The following is a 22,636-nucleotide window of genomic DNA, read 5'->3' on the forward strand; positions in this document are numbered from 1 at the left end:
AGAAAACGTATAAAGAAAATATTCATATAGAATCTAAAGTCTCAGGTATCAGGCAACATATTTGTAACCATTTTATGAAATATCTTCATGTGAGGTAGATTTTAGAGCCATTAAACACTTTAGATGTCTGGTTCCTATCACTACTACATAGTAGTATTCATATCAAATCGTTCTGAATGACTTTACATCTTAACAACTGAAATATGTGAAAATTTTGAAAAATTGGTGAAGTTTCCCTTTAATCAGGATAGGAATCGCATACAGATTCCTCTTCCTTTTTTAATGCTCTCCTGGTCTAAAATGAGAGTCAGGTGTGACCAGTCACACTGCAGGACACGTGGTTACCAACATAACAAATTGGAATTAAACGCACACAAAAAAGAAATTAGGAACTAAAAGTTAATCTGTAAACGATGACTTTTCTCACAAATATACTTAAGTATAACTTAAAGTAAAGTATTATTATTAAGAAAAAAAGGAATAGTTTGAAAACAATGGTCATTGTATGAAAAGATGTGTGATTGCATTCACATATCTCCCTTTGCAAACATATAGAAGTGAATATATGAAAAATATATTTATATGGACTTTAGAGTAAAACCAACAGACCGAAGTGTTGCAGTGTTTCAGGCTTCATATTTGTAATTTTGTGACCCAGTTTTCAGGCCTACTAACTTACTAAAAAAGTAAAAGAAAATGAAAACAAATAAACTGAAACACATCAATCATCCTCACACACATAAATTATAACCCTGCCTGACCCCTTTCCACACATGCACACACTCACACTGAACAATCTCTCAAAGCCTACAGGTGTTTTCATTTTGCCGCCGAAACTGTCCTGCTCAAAAAGTCTTGACTTGGTTCACAGTGATTTGATTGGCTGTTGTGCTGGCTGCTGATTGGAGAGGTATAGGGGGGCATTTTTTAAAAGTTGGCCATGAAAGTTGATATTCTGGTTCCCCCTCATAGCCCCTCAAATCATTACTCCGTGGTATGGCAGGAAGCTGTATAAGTCACAAAAAACAGAAAAATATAGTTCCATGTGCTTAAATAAACATTAAATGTGCAGTAAATGTGCAGTAAATAAACTCCAGTGAACTCCAGTCTCCAGCCCCATGTACCACACATGCACAAGGTGGTCCTTAGTTGGGATGTATAGTTACCTTTGTTTGTTTTTGTTTTTTTTTTTACTTCAAAATGGTTCTTCACACTCGCACAGGGTGTTTACAAACATGGTTCTTTAAAGAACCATTCATTGCAAGGTTCTACAGGGAACCCAAAGTGATTCTTGGCCCACATTTGTTTTAAGACAGTACACAGAAAAGTGCATAAAATCCTATATATCATCACGCTTTTAGATTCAGCATGTGATTTCATATAGCTTACTCTTGCTAATTAGTACAGTTGTATGCAAAAGTTTGGGCACCAATGGTCAAATAAAAGTGGAAATATATCTTCTGCTGTGAACACACTTATGCACAATTTATTTATAATTAAAAAATAAATCATAAAAGGTAGCCTGTGCAAAAGTTTTTCATATTTAATATGTTATGTATATAATTATATCATTTTTGCCTTTTGTCCCTGGATATTCCAGCCATGTGCAAAAGTTTCAACAAATTGTGTGTTTTGTTGATTTTCGAAGTGAAAATAAGTTAGCACCTCTACAGGTAACAAAAAATACCTTATAGTGGACTATTTCTGTTTATTTGCTTTATTTGAGTTTTACATACTGGAAAAATCTAAAATGTGCCACAAATTTTGTACAGGCGATATTTTATGTTTTTCCCCCAAAATGTCAAATCCAGCAAATAAACAGTAATTTTGCATTCAAATGTGTAGAAGGGTGTTCTCTGTAGAGGATGTGCTAACTTATTTTCACTTCGAGAATGTGCCATTTGACCAGGAGTGTCCAAACCTTTGCATACAACTGGATGATATATAAATTAAGGGTGTAATGATTTCAATTAATCCATTTTTAAGACATAGAGTATCGAAAATCTAATAGAAATTTTAGCTCAAATTTTACCAACCCTGAAAATATGTATATCGTTACACCCCTAGAATTTATATTATATTACCCCTTCTGCAGTCCTCCTAGTGGTATAAATTAAAGCTTTATTTAAATACTTTTATTTTTTTATTTTGAGTTTAGCAAACAATATTAAAATCCAAGGCTGAACTGAGGAACCTCCAAAATAGGCTGAAATTGCATTTTGAAATATATTGGCAGCTTATATCACCGTATTTCTTTTTTACAGGGGATGATTGCTTTTTCATTAACACTTTTTTTTCACACACTTAAATGATGAGAAATGGTGTGTGAAAAATTGACTACATCATAAATCATACATAGTTTAATTGTGAGTTCTTGCTCCACTAATGTGAGTTGCTGTGTGCCTGCTGTTTCTATAGCAGTGGCAGTGGCCGTTTCTATAGAGCTGTTTTGTTGTCTCAGTGGTGGAGGAGGATTTTGTTCCATTCAGGTTAGCTTTCCTCGCGGGGATTGCCAGCAACAGCCAGGCAATGAAAACAGGGTCAGGCAATATCCAGCAGCCCTGCCAAATGAGCTGTGGGCCACTATGCCTAACACTCAATCACTAAATTAAGCTCTTGCATCCATTTCTATGACCTCGGCTCTGAGAATATAACTTCTAACAATACATAAATACACGATTACAAACTTGTTTGCAAAATGTGTAAATAGTATGGTTGTAAAAAGCAGTTATGCATCATTGATCTGAAGCTGACAATTCAGCTGTGCTGATTTTGGAATGGTAGAATTGACATGTATACATCTCTTTTTGGGGTCAAATATAAGTCTTGGGCTATTTTTAAATTCCGAAAAAAAAGCCTGGTGGATTTAATGTATTTTCAAAAAATATTTTGAATTGTACCAAAAGGTGAAACTTAAGATAAATGTATGAAGCTATTAGGCCCTTTTCACAAGAAATGTAAGTATGTAAAACAAATTCCACTGCTGCGTTATGACAATTATTAACCTCAAAAATACTGGCATTCGTTTCACTTCAGCTCACCCTGGAAAGCTGTCACTTGAATTGAAATTGGATGATCCAGTATTGGAGAACACCAAACACACCACAATATGGGAGTCCAAACTGAATAAAGAATATTAATTCTTTGTGGAAGAATTCCTTCACACCTATCAGAGTACGAGACATCGGCTAATGTCTACAGAGTGATACAATGATAGGAGAAAATAACTGTATCCAGCTGGAGATGTTGGAACAGCTTGCTAGCAATGGAAGTAAACATACACACATACTGGCTCCAGCGAACAAGCTTTTGAGGGGAAACATAAAAACTGTTCCACTGAAAGCTGCCACCAACAGCACCAACTTTATAAACTGCCTTCAATGTAACATCAATCAGCAGCAGTGAAATACTAACAAAAATGTTCATCCCCTCCATATGACAAAGTTCATTCCTTCGTCCCTCCTAATTGCACAAACCCATTTTTCCTGTTCAATGTGAGCTTTTTTTTTTATTTTTGACTGGATTATCATTGTATTGTTGTTATAGTGGAAGCGGCTTTACCCAGCAATGAGTACTTTCAGCAGAAAAGTTTTACTTAAGAGTTTTATATAACTCTAATCACCTCCCTGGTTTTAACTTTAAACATGAGGATACCGCACAAATCTCCAGTTCAGTGAGACGCAGCAGCTGCTGCAACATCTAAACCGATGCTGCTGTTGCGTTGGCTAGCCAGGAAAAAGGCTGCACATTTGGCTGTTGCAAGGAAACATTAAAAAATAAACAAACAATGGCTACAAATATTCAGTTTTGTTAGCATTGTGTTAATGTGACATATTCATTAGTGAGTTATTAGTTAAGGCATGACTTAAGGATTTGTGTTCTACCCAAAAAAAAGGATAGTTTGAAACTAACTAGAACTTAGTAAAGATTTAAGTATAAACTTGCACAAAACCAGTGCGGCCTAGTCCACAGGGTGAAACCTGCTTTTCAGTGTGCAAGCTACAAAAATAATGGATAAAGCTTACAGCAACCAAACACAGAAAACTTCAAAATGTAAAAAGTTGAACTAGTATGCAATTATAATTGGCACTGTGATAAAAGAATATTTTTTTGTAGAATTTTTTTGATAGGTATGTTACCTAGCTACTTTCCACCAGATTGTGTTCACTTAATTTTCACTTGATAAAACGTAGCCAACTAACTTGCCCTTGCTGCTAGCTATCTTGAAGATGTGTGTGGGTAAACTTGTCTTGTAGCAGATGCTCTCTCTTTCTGCTGCAAGTTATCAGCCCACTTTTAAAGTAAATGTATAACCGATTTAATTTCTGAGGTCTAACTTTTGGTTACTGTCCATCCAGAAACATGCAGCACTGCTTTTATCTATGTAATGTTAAATGTTAGCTAGCTGTATCCTGCAGCTTCTTAGAAAAGCCAGCATAGACCACCCAGACCGCTGGTCACCCAGAATGGTCATCTTGGTTGACCTACATACCAGCATTCAAAACACAGCACATGTTAGTTTAATTTATATTGCTGCTGACCAGCATAGCAGCATTTTGGTTTTGCCTGCCATGCTGGTCAGCAGCAATATAAATTAAACTAACATGTGCTGTGTTTTGGATGCTGGTATGTAGGTCAACCAACATGACCATTCTGGGTGACCAGCTAAACTAGCACCAGACCAGCACTAGGCCAGCATAAACCGACTTAGACCAGGAAGGAATACATGATGGGCTGTGCTATTTTTTTCAGCATGGATTCATACATTTCTTTTCTCAGCAAAGAACCAGAATAATGAATTATTATGACCACAAAAATAATGCAAATTTTTGTACTTTGGCTCAATATGCAGCACATAGCACTAATGATAATTCAGTGTGTCAGACTCTACTCAACTCTACATACAAGTTTTCAGTATAATAAAACACATTAAAGCTAACGATTAAAACATATCATTATGGCATCAAGGAACAGGCTGGATGGAAGCATTTTGGAACAGAAATGCTCTTATATAGCAGCTGCACACACTATAGCATGTAGCTTTAACATTGAGTGGCTAGTTAGAAGACTTCCCTGCAAGCTAAACAAGGGTAATGAGCTGACATGCATTTCATGAGAACAGTGAAGTAAACAATTCATAGCCAGGCTCACTTGCCAGCTTCTGTGACACACATGCTTGACTGTAGCACAAAAAAGCAGCGCAAAACAGGCTAATTACAGCAAGACGCACAGTTTTAATGCAGTATGGAGGCTACACAAAGGCTTATGGTTATGCAAATGCACACACAGCACATAGCTCAGTCACCACAGTATCATCTGCTATCCATTACTTCTGTGAATGAATAATAAGCAACACAATTGTGTCCTAAATGGACACAGTTCCTACTAATGAGCACATGTGCCTTGATGCTCTGTTGCAGTGATGAGCTGGGTTATATTTAGCAATGTATTTATCATTCATTTCCCCTATTTTACTTACTCAAAATTTGGGTTAGGCATGTTTCATTAGGTTCCCGGAAAGGTGTGTGTAGGGGGATGGGTGTATAGGCCTGTGTAAGCCAATACCCTGCTCTACATTAATAATTGAACATTCGCTAAGCAACAGTTTTGCAGCTGCTGTCTCCATGCACACATACACCTACACTGACTCTCAGGTCTTGACTTTGTATTCCTAACAGAATTTCCACGAATATACGAAAAGGAATTTCCGAATATTAACACACCAGTGGCCTAGCTCAGAGACTCTCATTGCTAGACTTGCATAATGGCAGTTAATGTTTAGTCCAAACAGACTAGTTTGAGGCATTTTTGTTCCAATAACAAGTAGCTAGAACAGTATCACTGAAGGTACAGTTGGTCAAAGTACTGCTCCACATTGGAGAGTTAGGGGCTAGGTTTAAGTCCTTGTTGTGCTATTTGCCATTTCTGGTCTTATGTATTCAGTCCCTATGGAGACTTTCCAGTATAGAAAAGTAAATGATTTAGTGCCACGATACTATTTGTACTCAAACTTGTCTTGGTCTCATCTCATATATATATATATATATATATATATATATATATATATATATATATTATTTTTTTTTTCTTTGGTATTTTCTTTCCTTTAAGATGACTCATACTCAAGTAACTCAAAATATATTAGCATCAGTTAGTTTCATTGAGAGCAGGCACTGGACACTAAGAAATTCAAGGTACTGACTTGACAGAACTTCTCCACATTAGCATGCCATGTTTAATGTGAGTGGTGCTCAGCCAATGAATGCTAACAATCTAAAGCTACCTTCATTACAATACTTTCACTTAAATAAAGTAATACTTAAATAATAAGGAAATGAATGCATCTGCATTTATTCCCACTTTATTCCCTGTTATAACCCTCCCTGGTCAACTTGTGCTAATATACAATAGTTTCATTTTATTGTGAATGGATATTTTTCTTAAAGGTGAGGTCATTGTTCCTTACATTTCAATGGTCTATGTGGTGTGATGCTTTTAATAGCATTAAAACCCCCTGCTGTGTTAAATGATGTTATCCTATGGTCCTTAATGTTATTCTGTTTTGTGCTAGCTCAGCTCACATCTGCCTATGTGTCCAGGCACGAATGAACCCAGCAACCCATCAGGCCTTGCTTTAGGTGACTTGTCATCATATATGAATAATGAATCGGTACCTCGCCACACACTAATGTTGTGGACACCTGGGACACATAGAATACCTGATGCTCCTGCACATACACACTCACTCGCTGAGGTGATATGAAAGGGTTACATTTTGTGGAAGTGCCTTTCAAACCAAGTATAAGAATGTTGTATATAATCCATATACATAAGATATTGATATTAAATACACTATGTTAACTATAAAATACACTCACTGGACACTTTATTAGGTGCACCTACCTTGTATTTACACTCATTGCCCATTTTGTCAGGACAGGACCTGCATTTTGTAGTTCTTGAATTACAGAAAGCAGTCCATCTGTTTCTCTGTATAATTTGTTTGATCTATTTTACCACTCTTTTACCATTCATCAATGGTCAGGATTCCCTACAGGACCACCAAAGAGCAGGTATTATGTAGGTGGCGCATCATTCTCAGCACTGCAAGGCTACTGATGTGGTAGTAATATGTTAGTGTGTGTTACGCTGGTACGAGTGAATCCTGCACTATTAGTTTTTGGCCACTTGACACTTTTGGATGGATATGTTTGGTTGGCACTCCAGAAACTAAAGAAACACAACACAATAACATGCCACTACCAGGTCAGTGTCACTGTTGTGCTGAGAATGATCTACCACTCAAATAATATCTGCTTTTTTGGTGGTTCTGGGGTGACCACTGATGAACAGAGTAAAGGAGGGCTAACAAATTATGTAGAGAAACACACTACAGCCTGTAATTGGACCTGATAAAATGGACAGTGGATACACACGAGGTGTACCTAATAAAATACATATTAAACATATTAATATCAAACATTGTTTCAAATATGTTTTATTATTGGCAATTTCTTGTGCCTGAAAACTAGTTCCACCTGAAGTGCATGTTGTGGCCACTGGTATTTCGTTAGAACCAGTGGTCAGCAGAATGATGCGGCTATGGTGAAAAAACGTTGCAATAAAATAACGGGTAGAAAGCTGGGTTCTGTGGTTGGAACTAACAGTTGTATAATTGTATTTATCTTAAATATTTTAGTTACAATCATTGATAACAGTTGATAAAACCGTCTGTTAATAATAGATTGGAAAAAATGTATTTGCAGGTAAAAAAATTTAAAACTATTTTAAATGAAAGACATTCAGCAGGTGTGCATTCATCATGTATCAGTTCTCATATATTGCTGCTAGGAATGCAATAGTTCTATAAATATAGTACCAGAGAGCCACTGAATTTCTTTGAGTTGGGGCTTACAAACAGGACAAGTTTAAGATATGAGATACACTGTGTGAAACAAAAAGTTCATTCTGCACTGCAGAACCAGAAACAGCTTGATGTTACATAGAAAATACCAAGTGCATGCCTTCACAAGCAAGTCCTCAAGCGGGATTCATTCCAGTGATGATCTACAGTGCAGAACAACTCCAAAAATACAGCATGAGTGGGTACATTCAGAACTCTGGGCAATCAATATAAGAAAAAATGTTCCTTTATTTTAGTAAAAACATAATTAATTCAGTTTGGGGTACGACAACAGCACATACACATATAACAGTTAACTATGCCTATGAACCTGTAGCGTTATAATCAATCTATACTTTATTGTATCAGTTGGCAAATTCATAAGCAAAGATTTAGTTTTAAACGTATTCTTTTTGGATGTGAAATGTATTTGTGTACCATCCAGTCTAAGGGAAAAAGCTGCCATAGAGAACCACACGTCATCACTATATTTGCACTATACTTTGATACGTCCAATGTTTCATTCTTCAGTTTTCGATATGCAGACATGCGGTGTAAAATCTGGGTATAAGATTACAGAAACATTTGATACCACCTTCAGAGAAGATATCAAATTCTAGATGTTGATTTCCACTTGTAATTAAGATGATATCAAGGCTAACAGTAACTACAACTTAGTGGATGTGAATTTCAATATACTGATATTATATCAGAACCGGCCAATGTTTTAAAGTATGGATATTGATAACATTACTCTTTTTAAGGTTATTTCACGATTTTCTGGCCTACATGGAGACACTAAAGATTTCAGCCTAAAACAAATAAATTATTTCTTTATTTACAATTTTCAAAATGCATCCCAAAATAATTAAATCGTTTTTTGCTATGGCCTTGAGACCGTAGGCCTATATGTACGTTTCAAAATGGGTGAGGAGGGTAAATATGTGGGTTGATGCTTTCAGTGATACATATCTATATTGTATCCGTTTATTTAAAAAACTATTACAATCGAGCGAACAAGTCCAAACATGCTAAACCCTTTTTAACCAGGGATAAATGCCGGTTTACTGAATGAGCGTATCTAGTTACCAGAATACAAAAGGGTCTCTAAGGCATCGCCAAGTCGTAACCATTGGTAACCGAATACATTCGCTGGTAACCAATCATAATCCCTGACACCCTCACGGTTGTGTCGGTGCACCAATGAAAATCAGTGAAATAATGATCGACGTTTAAACTAGCCAATCGTGTTTGACAATGGTGGTTGCGTCGTTTATAAATATGCGTAAGCGCTGTCAGTCGTTAGAGGTTTGCTGGCGGCAACGGGACACAGACGTTGGACACAGTTTTGAACCAACTGAGCTTTTTTTCTGTTTAGTAAACGATTCACAATGAGGGAGATTGTTCACCTGCAAGCTGGTCAGTGTGGGAACCAAATTGGTGCCAAAGTAAGTTTGAAACACTCGTACATCACAACTAAGGTTCGTTTTTTGAACTGTAAAAACTTTTGGTCACTTGGGCAACTAACTTAAAGAAGGCATGTTAGCAGCGCGGCTAGTTATCTGTATTTAAAAAAAAAAAAAATCTATGCTAGGTGTCTGAGCTAATGTTAAGTGCCAAGCACTGCTTTACGTGCTTAATTTACGTTGTTCCAGTCGAAGTACTACACAACTACTTGGATGCCCTAATTATTACAAAAAGGCTCAACCTGCAGCTGAAATGTCTAACGGACAGTTTCTAGTTTGCTTCGTGTACGTTACCAGTGTTAGCTAACTGACGTTAACAGTTAACTTACTCCCGCTGCTGAAGCTGACTGGGCTGATTAAGACGTAACAGTTAAAGTATATTTTCGCCTTGGTTTAATGAAATGTTGAGGTGTGTGTGGGTTTTAATTTTTATGTTTTTTGGATTAAGTCTGTATCGAATGTTCGCTATCTAGCTAACATGCTTCAATGATCTTATAGTTTTGGGAGGTGATTAGTGATGAACATGGAATCGACCCCACCGGCGCCTACCACGGTGACAGCGACCTGCAGTTGGAACGAATTAACGTGTACTACAACGAAGCTTCTGGTAAATCTGGCTTTTTTGTAAAGATGTAATCACCTTTTATCAAACTGGATATTTTTTTTTAATTCCATGTCTCAAACCACTAACCTTTGTGAACTGCTGCGCAACAGGTGGAAAATACGTCCCCAGGGCTGTGCTCGTGGACCTGGAGCCTGGAACAATGGACTCCGTAAGATCCGGTCCTTTTGGGCAAGTGTTCAGACCAGACAACTTTGTCTTTGGTGGGTGTTTTAATTGGCATGTGCTGCTTTTATTTATTTTTTTTCAGCTTATTTTATGCATCTTGCTTGAATTCAATGTCTAATTCAGTAAAGAGCTAGTATTTGAGTTATATTTTTAACAGTAAGCTTAGTTGCTTAGTGACGAAGGTACAACAGCCTAGCCTAACTGTTAAGCTTCTCACCCCAGGTCAGAGTGGGGCTGGAAACAATTGGGCCAAGGGCCATTACACAGAAGGTGCTGAGCTGGTGGACTCGGTGCTGGATGTGGTGCGCAAGGAGGCTGAAAGCTGTGACTGCCTCCAGGGTTTCCAGCTCACTCACTCCCTGGGTGGAGGCACTGGGTCCGGCATGGGAACCCTCCTTATCAGCAAGATCCGTGAAGAGTATCCTGACCGCATCATGAACACCTTCAGCGTGGTGCCGTCCCCTAAAGTCTCAGACACTGTAGTTGAGCCCTACAATGCCACTCTGTCTGTCCACCAGCTGGTGGAGAACACAGACGAGACGTACTGCATTGACAACGAGGCTCTGTATGACATTTGTTTCCGTACACTTAAGCTCACCACGCCCACTTATGGAGATCTCAACCATCTGGTCTCCGCCACCATGAGCGGTGTGACCACTTGTCTGCGTTTCCCCGGCCAGCTCAATGCTGATCTACGAAAACTGGCTGTCAACATGGTGCCCTTCCCACGACTGCACTTTTTCATGCCAGGCTTTGCACCCCTAACCAGCAGGGGGAGCCAGCAGTACCGTGCCCTCACCGTCCCAGAGCTCACTCAGCAGATGTTTGATGCCAAGAACATGATGGCTGCCTGCGACCCACGACATGGCCGCTACCTCACTGTTGCTGCCGTTTTCCGTGGCCGCATGTCCATGAAGGAGGTGGATGAGCAGATGCTCAATGTTCAGAACAAGAACAGCAGCTACTTTGTGGAGTGGATCCCCAACAATGTCAAAACTGCTGTCTGCGACATCCCACCTCGTGGCCTTAAAATGGCCGCCACCTTTATTGGCAACAGCACAGCCATCCAGGAGCTGTTCAAGCGTATCTCTGAGCAGTTCACTGCCATGTTCAGGCGAAAGGCTTTCCTGCACTGGTACACTGGGGAGGGCATGGATGAGATGGAGTTCACAGAGGCAGAGAGCAACATGAATGACCTAGTGTCTGAGTACCAGCAGTACCAGGATGCCACAGCAGAGGAAGAGGGTGAGTTTGAGGAAGAAGGAGAAGAGGAGCTGGCATAGATTGGTCCTCCCACCTCAAAATTTTCATGTTCATTTTTCCTTTTTTCTGTTCCATTTATTGTTAGCATTCAAAAGCTATCGACTGTTAATTCTTTGGATTTCTACACTTTCTATTAAAGAACCTGCATTGATAGCATTGAGACTCATGGTGTGGTTCATCTAAATGAATGAATTCAAGATTGAAAATTTGAAGAAAATTGACAAACAGCTCAACATAATACATCTAACATGGTCATGTGTGACGACTGGAAACCCACTTCATTGACATCTGCATGATTTGGGTTTGATGTATTGATTGCTTTTGATTAACTGTTATATTTCTGAGCAAATTCTTAAACAATTTAAGGGAATAAACTACACTACTGCAAAAAAAGTTTGTTTAGTGGGATAATGATGACTAATAAAGTCATGTATTGAAGTCCTAATATTTTAGAAAAGCTTGATGGTACCTTTCTGCTTATTATACCTTTACCCCAAAACCATGTTAAGCATCTTTGTACTTGAATTTCATTCTAAAGTTAAATTCTCAGCATTTGTACAGGTTTATAAAGACATTCACAAATTTCTACCCTGAGGTCTATTAACTGATCTGCTGTTCCAGTGTCTGGTTAGAAATGTGTTCATCTGCATGTTTTCATGTCACATTCATCGGTCATAAATCACTTCAGAGTGATGTTTTGCATTTTCACATAGGATAACTTAAAGATCAAATCTGTGCATACAACTATTTTGTGAGGCCCCTGTTCTAGCCTGTCAAGTTCATCTAAAAACCCTTAGGTGGCTAATGTGTGATTATGGTTAGACGTGAACTTGATTGGTGTTGGTTACAAAATTTAGTAACCTTTAATCACACAGTATGTAATATGTATGTTCACCTGACAGTTCTACATCAGATTAGAGTTTGAGTGAAATGTGAAGTCGTTTGCTGCCATCTTGTGTCCAGAAATATGTCCACAGTAGAGAGCTTCAATCACAGTCCCCCTCTAATGAAGGACTCCTTAATTCCCATAGGAGTTGGAGCTGGGGAAAGTACAAACATGCAAACTAAGTGGTGTTTTGTTTTTTTTTTTTTGGCTAAATATGCTTTTCATCAGTAAATGGAACCTGTCTTCTAATCTGTAATATTTTATGTCTAGCTGTGATCTGTTAAGATGGCGTTGATCCAAATATCAGCAAAAAATACTGGATCGAATTCTAGGAGCGAAGACTAGAATTAATCTGACCCGATCCTGTAACAAATGTAGCCCAAAGTAGTGTGCATTCATTTTGTGCGAAGTAATATTTGCTGTGTATTTCTAGTTTTGAGTGTCATACTTCTAGATGCTCATTTTAAGTAAAGTGCTTTAATTTAAAATAGCTCACTTTACAGCTTAGAAGTTTTTAAGAAAAAAAAAAGGATTGTTACTCAATGTTTTAATATCAGTATCAATATTGCAAACAAAAAAGTGGCATCGTGTCATCTCTGATATGTTGTGGAGCTATATGAATGCACTTCATTCTTCAGTCCTGTTAATGTAACAGCTATCATCTCTCTCCAGCAGATGGAGTTGTAGTGTTACAATCTCATTCTGCCAGTCTTTAAAAAGAAAAAAAGGGTTAGCTGAACAGCTTTATAATGAAACTCATTATAAAATCTTGATTAGTAAATGGGTAAAGGACAATAACAGACGCAACGTTTAAATAATTTCCTGATGAAACATTTGCAACATCTACAACAAACATACATGCTGAAGAAGATTCTCCTTTCAACATCTCTGTGACACTGAAGAACAGGGTGTTCAGTTTGACATTACTGTCTTGCCTGGATAAATATAGTATATATAGGCAGAGATTGAATTGTGAAAACAAATTTTAAAAGAACAAGTTTTAACTGCAGATATGTTTTTTTATTTACTTATATACTTACTTTTTAGTACAGAAAAAAAACCTTTAAGATATATCTTACACTGTAATTAGTGATTCTATTGCTAGAGAGCAATAATCATACTTCTTTTAATACCATGATATTGGAACCAGTTTGGGGTTATTATCTGCACCCCAAATAATAATACAAAGATCTTGTGACATGTTTTGTGTGCAACTTGATTGATAAACGTCAAATTTAGATGGAATTAAAATATCAATAATAGACAGTTTAGGTGATATTAATCCAAAAGGGATGAACAGGGTACATCCCTGTAAATATGCCCCATCCATAAAGATAAAGGTGATATAGCTGCTAGAGGAACCACTGTTATTGCTTATTCAGTTTTTTCATAACAAGATCATGTTCACTATTTTAAAGAATTATGTATTTAGCTGAATGTGCAGGGATCTTAGTGTTTAGTGTGGAATAGTTGAAGGGAGTGTTTGCATTAAGCACAGAGTAATCGTTAATTACCGTACCTTTCTTAGGCATTGACGAAAGTTTATTAAAGCTTTAAAATGAAACCTCATGAAATTGCCATCAGGAGAAGAAGACAAATAATTACATGAGAAGCCATTTCAATGCAACAAGGATCACATTAATTAAACGACGCGGCAATCTGGCCCAATTTCATGGAACATTGAGGGAGCTCTGTGTAGAATTGCTTTTAAACTGCGATGGAGCAGAGGGAAGGAGGGAACATTAATTGAATCAGCTATCTGTGTTGTGAATCGAAGATCACACAGGAAGGCCTCATTTGGTGAGTAATGGCATCTTTGGTTGTACGTGGCCTTTAGACTCTCCCCAGAGCATCTGTGGCATTTTTAAAAATTCTCCACAATACTGCAACTATGGGATCCATTCTTATCTGGGCTCTGGAGTAAATGCACGAAAATTGTTTTGAATTGTTTTCCTATGAACTACTATGTACTTCTGTGTCCATGTTGAGAGTTTTGGAAAATAATAGCACAATGATCCATTGTCTTGATCCGTGGCTTTAGCTCATTGTACACTAGTACAACGACAGAGTATCAAGTTAATGTGAGTCACAAATCATGATGCATTTTCAAGTGAAGCAAGGTATTAAGGGGAGTCTCTGAGTGATAGGCGGGGGTTGATGGAAAGGGAGGTAAAACATGACATTGCTGTTCTGGGATCTGTTCCTGTCAGTAAGGTCATTGTAAAATAAGACAGGAATCAGATCTTAGATCAGCACTCATACTATGTGAAGCTTGATGCAATGTGAGGGACATGATTCTTTCCAGTTTGCTGCTGAATTGGGAATAGTCCAGAGATTTCTCAGACATTCCTTATTAATGGACTGTGTTTTGCATCTCAGCACAAATATACATGGGTTTCATAAATGCAATCATATAACCCAAACCACCTAAACGGAGCATTATTCTTTTTAACTGGATTCTCTGCTTTTATATACCTCATGCATATGGCAGTGAGAATAGGATTTCAAACATAAAACAGCCACACTCATAGTGTTAGCACTATGACATACACAATATTGATGAAGCGTTCTAAATAGATGATGGATTGCTCTTTAAGTGCCAAAGCTACTTCACTGTCAGTGCCACTGAAGAGAGAGAGAGAGAGAGAGAGAGAGAGAGAGAGAGAGAGATACAAGATGTGGAGTGTGGCAGTAGCAAGAAGCGTGAAACATAAATTAGGAGTTTTTTTGACTGGACAGATGGGACTTTGCCAGTCTCTCCTGCATACCAATTCCCACTGCCTGGTAGTACTCTCCATAGTAACTGACTCAATGGCTTCCTTCAAAGTATACAGAAAAAACTGCAAAGTTTGTATTAACAGGACATTTCTCATTGATTGGTCAAGGCTATCAATGCCACATGAAAACAACTTTTTCATTTGAAGGAATATGACACTGAGATCATATGGTATCTGGACCAAGTGTGATGAAAATCCCTGTGAAGAGGCCTAATAAAAAGAAGGTAAACTCCTTTGACTTTTTTGATTTTATCCCATTTCAAACCATTTTCAATCAACTGGACATGGGTACATTTATGCAAAGAGCCTATTTGCACTTTTTATTTCTTGTGTCTCATGTCTGGATAATGTTAGATAAGGTTTATTTATATTCCATTTACACCAAGTCACCAGTAAAAGCATTTCTAGAAAGATATGATTTTCATCAGTGCTGTTTCTCCCATATTACATCCAAGGGTGTTTCTGGCCACCACAAAAATGCTGTTCCATGCAGTTGTGCAGTCCTAAGCCTTTTATAAGAACTAAAAGCTCCAGTTTTTACAGGCCAAAAGTGCTGCTGTATGTAACTACTAGCTATGTATGTTATGTTATTCATGATCTGTTTAAATAATGATTTGTTCAGTAACAACAGTTTCGAATGGAAGGAGAAAAGATTACACACAGTATGTGTCCAAACATTTGTAGAAACCTCGTCTAATGTTTCTTTAGCAATAACAGTTTCTACTGTTCTAGGAAGACTTTACACTCATCTGAAAGTTACTGAATGGTAGTGTATAACTCCAGACATCACAGTTCCCCTGCTTTGCAGCCCAATGCTGGGGAGCTTTATGCCCCTTTAGCCCCCTTTAATGTTTGGCATTGGACATGATGACCTCGCTTATGTGTGGCTGCTCCAGAACCCCCACTCCATTGTCAATGCTTTTCTGTGGAGATCATCTAAGCTATGTGTTTACAATTAAATCCGTGTGTCAGCAATGGGTGCACCTTAGAGTAAATAAATTCACTAATTAGACAAGACTTTCGTGCATATTGCTTAAAGAAAGAAAAACAGTTCATTCAGCAGTGTAATGTGTCACAAAAAAAAATTCTTCTTGAAGTCTCTGAGTGATCCGTGTTCAGGGTTCCTTGGTTGCATTTACCTTGGCTTGTTCATCCTCAGATAGCACTCAGCTCAAGACGCATGAAGTGGCAAAGTTTAATAGACACAAAGGTCCCTTATAGGGCCAATTTCCCAGACTAAGATTTAGTTTGACCCTAGACGAAAAAGGCTTTCAATGGTGAATCACCATTGACATTACTAGTTAGTCCAAGATTAGTCTTAATCCACATCCAGGAAACCTAGAGAAACTAAAGAGTTTTAGAGCTATGTGAGCCGATTCATTTGGTCATGAAGCATCCAGCTGAAGCAAAATTTACTTCATTTTGCTATGGAGGCCTCAACCCTTCATTTTTGGGAACCATCAAATTGTTCCACTTGCACTTTTCTTGACATCTTACTTTGACAAGAGGAGGCCGGCCAAGCAAGCAGCACTTTTCTCTCTCTCCCCACCAATTCCTCCTTTCCTCTCTTGCCGCCGGCGTGTGCATCCTCACTTGTATGTGTGTGTGTGTATGTGGGGCTGATGGCTTCCATCGTGCGGGTTGCCGCGCACGAAAGGGGTCCTGTCACTCATTCGGCGCGGCCATATGTGCGGCTGCGTGGAGCTGGGCGCCCGCGGCGGAGCCTCCTGCCAGAAGACATTAGGAGAGCAGCGGGGCGTCATTACCCAGGCACCATGATTGATTAACCGTGAATGGGGAGCACCAGGGCCGCCGGGCCGAGAGGAGGAGGGAGCCACCTGCAGATGTGGGGGTGTAATTGCATCAGGGCCTGGCAGGGGGGATAAAGGGGAAGGAGGAGGAGGCCAGGGCAAAGACCCAGATGAGTGAAGCTATTAGTGGAGGAATGAAATTCGCTTGCTTTCCCTGGGCGGCTTGGTTAGGAGTCAGTGGATGCATCTGGTTTTCAATGCATATTATACATGGCTATACATATTACACACATACACACCTGCAGCTTCATCAATGGTCTTAGACAGTATTTTATAAAGCAGTATCGTTGAGTAAGGCTGGATTACCCTTTTGTTGCAAACACAAAAAAGGCCAACTGACAATAGATCTTTGTGCGTGTGTGTGTGTAAAGCTCCATTTAACAATATTGTGTCAAAAAGTGCTCATGGAAGCTGTACTCAATTATTCATAGTAAGTTATTTGTGAGCTGGTGTGTGTAATATCGAACATTTCCTCCCAGCCCATGGCATTTGCTCAGCATTGTTGTGTGAGCTGCGTCACAGGTTAAGTTCTAATGTTAATGATAATAGCAGTCCTTTAGGAAATACGAACACTAGAAGCAAATCTAGAAGTTTGTAAACAAAGGGCCTCGCAATGTAAAAAATACCCAAAAGCTGTTTAATGCCCTGTTCTGTACTCTCAGATACAGTTTCAAATAAATGAAGCTAAAATACATAAATTTTGAGTGTGTTATATTTTTTTTTGTCAGCTGTTTAAACAGTGCTATCTAGTTAACATCAAACTACTCAACTTGCTACTATAATACAGCCTTATTTACTCTGAGGGATTCCGACAACATTTTCCCTATCGTACTTGAATACATCACAGTACTATATGTACTGACATTGCATTAAAACAGAAAGCGTGAGAGTAGTCGCGAGGCAAAGTGAGATTACACACACAAAAAACCCACATCTGATCCTAACAGTGTAACCTTTCACACACACACAAACAGGGATGGAAAACTACAGAGAAATTCTACTTATGTGTGAGTACTTTGTCAAAATCTTACTTAATTAAAAGTGCAAATATAGAGCCAAAAATATGCTTCAGTGAAGGTAAAAAGTATCTTCATTTAAACATATTCTAGTTTATAAAAAAGTAATGTAAAAGTAAAGCAGCTGTGTGTGGTATAGCAAATTAGTGATATTAGTCCTGGGATCTGCAACCCAAATATTAAAAAGAGCCATTTTGTCCTTCAACAAAAAATCAAACCACCCTGGGATCCACAACATTTTATGTCCATTTTGTTGAAGTAATATTTTACCATCTTGGCTGTAAATATATCTCAGTACATGCTAATGTACTAGTATAGGCTGAAAAACTATAATATGAATGAAAACGCAGACTTAGCTCAGCTATGGCTGCTTTTCTCGCATCTCCGGAAGGAAACTTTTCCTCAAAAGTGGAATAGATTCTAATACGTTTGAATTTTTTTACAAGGCTGAAGTCGGCTTCTCATTTGCCAGCTTTTTGTTTGAATTTTCCCGTTCCACCTTAAATGGTGCCTGAGGTGAATGTAACTGCTGCACCATTTAAGGTGGAATGGGAAGGCTTCGTGACTTTTTAGTGTTTGACAGATTAAATGTATCAGGAAATCAGCTGGAGTGCTTATAAATACGAATAAGTCCATTCGTCTCTAAATCATTGATGTTCATCTTAAAACTTTCTCATTGCCTTTTTCATTAGCTACTAGCTAGGCATTGCTGTATGACCAGCAATCTGCACTTTATTGTGCTAAATAGTCCTCTATTGTACTAGAGGACTATTTTATTTTTACCTACAAATCTAATTCTGCTGCGGAGCCACAACAGGGGAGTAAAAGAGCCGCATGCAGCTCCGGAGCTGCATGTTACCAACCACTGTACTAGTCCTTGCACAAAGACAAAGTTCTAGTTAATTTTTCTCATTTAACTGTGCCACTTTGTCTCTAAAATCACAACAGACAGCAATCCTGCAATTTAGCATTGAGGATAAGTGTAACGCCCAGCTCGACCAATCATATTAGACCTTGTGATGTGTAAGCCAAAATATCAGACCTCATGAGGTGTAAGCCAATCATATCAGGCCTTGTAAATTGTAAGCCAATCATATCAGACCTGGGGGAGGGTCTGGTGCTACTCACTCTGACAATGTTAGCAAACGCTTAAGCTGTGACAAGATTTTAGCTAAAAGCTCACAGAAATAAACATTAGGACTTTTTCAAAATGTTTAATATACAGATTGATATAGTAAGAAGATTACTTGATTACAACATAAATTTGTGACAAATTATGGTAAATATGGCTGACTATCAGGTTTTTACTGGCTGCTTGTTAGCTACAGAGTTGGGACAGCTACTGAAAAATTAGTTAGCTACTTTGTAGCTACTATTCCAAAGTTTGTAGCTAGCTACAATTTAGCTACTTTTCCAGAAGCGCGATTGTCAGAATGTTTGTGAATCTACACCTGACACACCAACCAAGCCCAAGTGATGTGCCAGAAAGAAACATACAATTGAAAAGCTGCAAATATGCAAAAAGATCACCAAAAATAAAGTTTAAGTGTAACCAACAAACAAATTTACACAACCAAAGGCATGATATCCAACAAAAATTTAGACTAAGTAAAGGCGAAGTCAATCATTTCAGGTTTTCCTAACAAAATAACTGTATAGAAACCAAATAATTTTGTGCAAAGCACTGTCAACTGTTGAAATAAAACTGCTCCAGTTTTAACACTTCAGCAAGATATGGACAGAGTCCTTTGTTAAACTTCAGCAACGCTTTAGCCTCAAAATTCTCATCAGTGACCCTGGCTCTGTTTGGGGTAGAATCAGGCTTGCGCAGCTGAATAATCTCTCTACTGCTGCAGAGCTGTTGTGGCTCCACAGCAGAACTAGATTTTTAGGTAAAATAACATAATCCTCCTTTGCTGCAAAATCGTTATAACACACAGTTCTAACACAGTTTTCACAATAAATGGTCTTAAATACTGGAGTTAACGCATAACTGCTAATTCACCAACCTTTGACGCTGAACACTGACGCGCAGACTTCTGGTCACACAGCAATGCATAACAAAATGGCAAAGAGAAAGATTTAAGATGAACATCGATAATTTGGAGATGAATGGACTTATCTGCGTTTATAAGCACTCAGCTGGTTTCCTCATACGTTTAATCTGCTACAAGTCGCAAAGCTGAAGTCAGCTTCTCATTCTCAAGCTTCTCATTCAAATCGTCCTGTTCCACCTTAAATGGCGCAGCAGTACAATCTGGCGCCTCAGGCACCATCTAAGGTGGAACGGAACTATTCGAACGAGAAGTTGGAGAATGAGAAGCAACTTCAACCTCAAAAAAGTCAACCGTTGAGAAGCATTTTGCAAGAAACTCGTGGAAAAGTTTCCTGAGATGCGAGAAAATTGGCTATAGCTGAGCTAAAGCTTAAAGCAGAGCAAGTCTGCGTTTCCGTTTATATTTTTAGTCTGTATTAGCACATACTAAAACATATTTCCAACCAAGATGGTAAAACAGACATAAAATGTTGTGGCTCCCAGGGTGGTTTGATTTTTGTTGAAAGGACTAAATGGCTCTTCTTAACATTTCGGTTGCTGATCCCTGAGCTAAGCCTACTAGTGAGGGGTGATCAGCACGAGGGGCCAGCGCGTGACCATTTGCTTGAACTGTCCGTGGGTCAGTCAGGATTGCACAATCACCACTGGCCCAGTTAACAACTGCGTTCCATGGTTCAGATTTTGGGTGGATTGCCTGAAGCCTGTAGCAAAATTGTAGCGAAAATTATCGCTATAGCTACACAAAAATTTGTAGGCGCTACAGCTATTAGCTATAAAAATTTGTAGTTAGCTACAAAAATGTTTAGTTAGCTACAAAAAGTAGTGCGCTACTTAGCTATTCCCCCATCCCTGGTTAGCTAATGCTAGCTACTTTAGTTATGTGAGGTAAAAACAGTGGATGGAGTATAGCAGTAACAGTTAGTTGACAAGCCAAATATTTGACTGTTTTAAGAAACTTCACAGATAGCAAGAGAGTGAACAAGCGAAAGAGATTGGAATAATGTTATTGACAGCTCTTTATATTCTTTGTTTTCATATTTCTCTTGTGTATTTGAAATAGTCACATCAGTCATAATGTCAGTGTAAAGGTCACATAGTGATGATTACAATGCAATTTTATATCCCTCAAATCCTCAACTTGTAGATGGACATACAAAATTTCTTTAAGAGAGGTGGCAGCTCAAGTGAAAGCCAGTAAGATGAGAAGATTTTTGCCAGTTCCAATAAAAAAATTAAGCTTTGAGTTCTTGTCATTTTGAGTTTAATAAAAATAATGTGTTATTAAACACAGGCAAGGAGAGGGAGAGCAAGGAGCTGAAGAACACTGACAGGGCTGAAGGTGCAGGTATGATCAGGTGCTAATCTATAGTCTTTGTATTTGAAAAACATATTTAGAACCAGCAGCTTATCTAAGAGAGAGAAGATTACTTGTCTTCAGTACTGTTGCTTGATCTGTGTTTGTTGTAGGTTGATGGATAGAGTTTAAGTCAGATTAGATCTGTGCCAAATGCAAATCATGAAGAGATACATCTACTGTGTGCCTACTTCACCAAATACTCATATTTTTGACCAATTTCATGTCTATTGCTACTCTAAAAATTTATGATGAATAGATATTTCTCCTGGGGGAGCATTCCCCCCAGACACCCTTAGCCCCCATCCGTAAATCTCTAGTAACGCCCCTGTACTAGGTTACTGTTGTTAACAAACACTAGATGTCAAAAGTCACCCAAATGCCAAAAACGTGTCTCAACTCACATCCAGGTCATTATTAATGACACAAAGGCTTATTGATGTGGTTTAGGGCCAGTGTGCGAAGTACACCCTCATATTCGGGGGTCCCATGTAGGCTTGGTACTCCATCGTTGGTTGGCTGCTAAGTCACTCGCCCGCACTATCGCTAGCTTCAGTGGCAACAAAAAGTTTGGTTTAACAATTTTTCTTTTGGAAATTCTCATTTCTAATTTGGTAATGCAGTCCTCCACACATTAACTAACCAATATCTTGGAAAATTGGGCAAGTTTTCCATGCGAACATACAGATCACTTTGGCCACTGATCTAAACTAGGGGTGTCCAGCTCCAGTTATGGAGGGTTTTAGTCCTGCTTTCCATTCTCAGAGCCCGTTAAGAGGCAGCAGTCATAAACTAGCCGAACGGCAAGAAACTCCTGAAGAGCAGTAAGCTGTTCTTTTTTCCCCCATTTCAAAACTCCCTCTGACCATGATCCTGAACAGTGGGGAAGCTCGGAATAAGATGATGATCCCTTAATGGCCCCCTACCCACCCTCCCTCTCCGTCTCTCCTTTCTTCTCCCCCTCCCTTTTCCCTCTTTCCTGCGTGTCCCGGAGCCATGGGCGCGTTTATGCGCTGCGGAGGGGTGACTAATGAAATCCTTCGAGAGGCAGCCAGCCCTAGGAATCCGACACTAATGTTTTGTTTGGTATTAGGATGCGCAAAGGCAACTCAAACTCCCACTGACTTGGACGAGAAAACATTTGGAATGGGCTCATCAATCAAGTCTCGCCATGCTGGAACTGTCTAATCCTGGGGTGCGCCACGCGCCATGGCGACATGTCAACACACACATACTCACATACACACACACAGTAGACTTTCTTAACGTATGAATTTAAAGTGTTTGTGGGGTCGCAAAAAAGTGACTGAATAA

At 38.7% G+C, this 22,636-nt stretch overlaps 1 protein-coding gene across 1 annotated transcript; it reads left to right on the forward strand.

Moving 5' to 3' along the window:
* The first annotated feature begins 9,212 nt into the window (after window positions 1–9,212).
* zgc:55461 (beta-tubulin family protein) lies at window positions 9,213–11,578 on the forward strand. The gene is made up of 4 exons (XM_036562980.1): window positions 9,213–9,351; window positions 9,868–9,976; window positions 10,084–10,194; window positions 10,382–11,578. The coding sequence occupies exons 1-4, from the start codon at window positions 9,295–9,297 to the stop codon at window positions 11,440–11,442; spliced, it is 1,338 nt and encodes a 445-aa protein (XP_036418873.1). The 5' UTR covers window positions 9,213–9,294; the 3' UTR covers window positions 11,443–11,578.
* The last annotated feature ends 11,058 nt before the right edge of the window (window positions 11,579–22,636 follow it).

This window comes from Colossoma macropomum, unplaced genomic scaffold (genome assembly GCF_904425465.1).
Source record: "Colossoma macropomum unplaced genomic scaffold, Colossoma_macropomum, whole genome shotgun sequence".
NCBI lineage: Eukaryota > Metazoa > Chordata > Actinopteri > Characiformes > Serrasalmidae > Colossoma > Colossoma macropomum.

Excerpts from the sequence above, each read along its gene's own strand:
- zgc:55461 (XM_036562980.1), top strand. The coding sequence starts at position 9,295 with ATGAGGGAGATTGTTCACCTGCAAGCTGGTCAGTGTGGGAACCAAATT. Across the intron at positions 9,352-9,867 it reads GGAACCAAATTGGTGCCAAA|TTTTGGGAGGTGATTAGTGA; the intron begins GTAAGTTTGAAA and ends ATGATCTTATAG. Across the intron at positions 10,195-10,381 it reads ACCAGACAACTTTGTCTTTG|GTCAGAGTGGGGCTGGAAAC; the intron begins GTGGGTGTTTTA and ends TTCTCACCCCAG.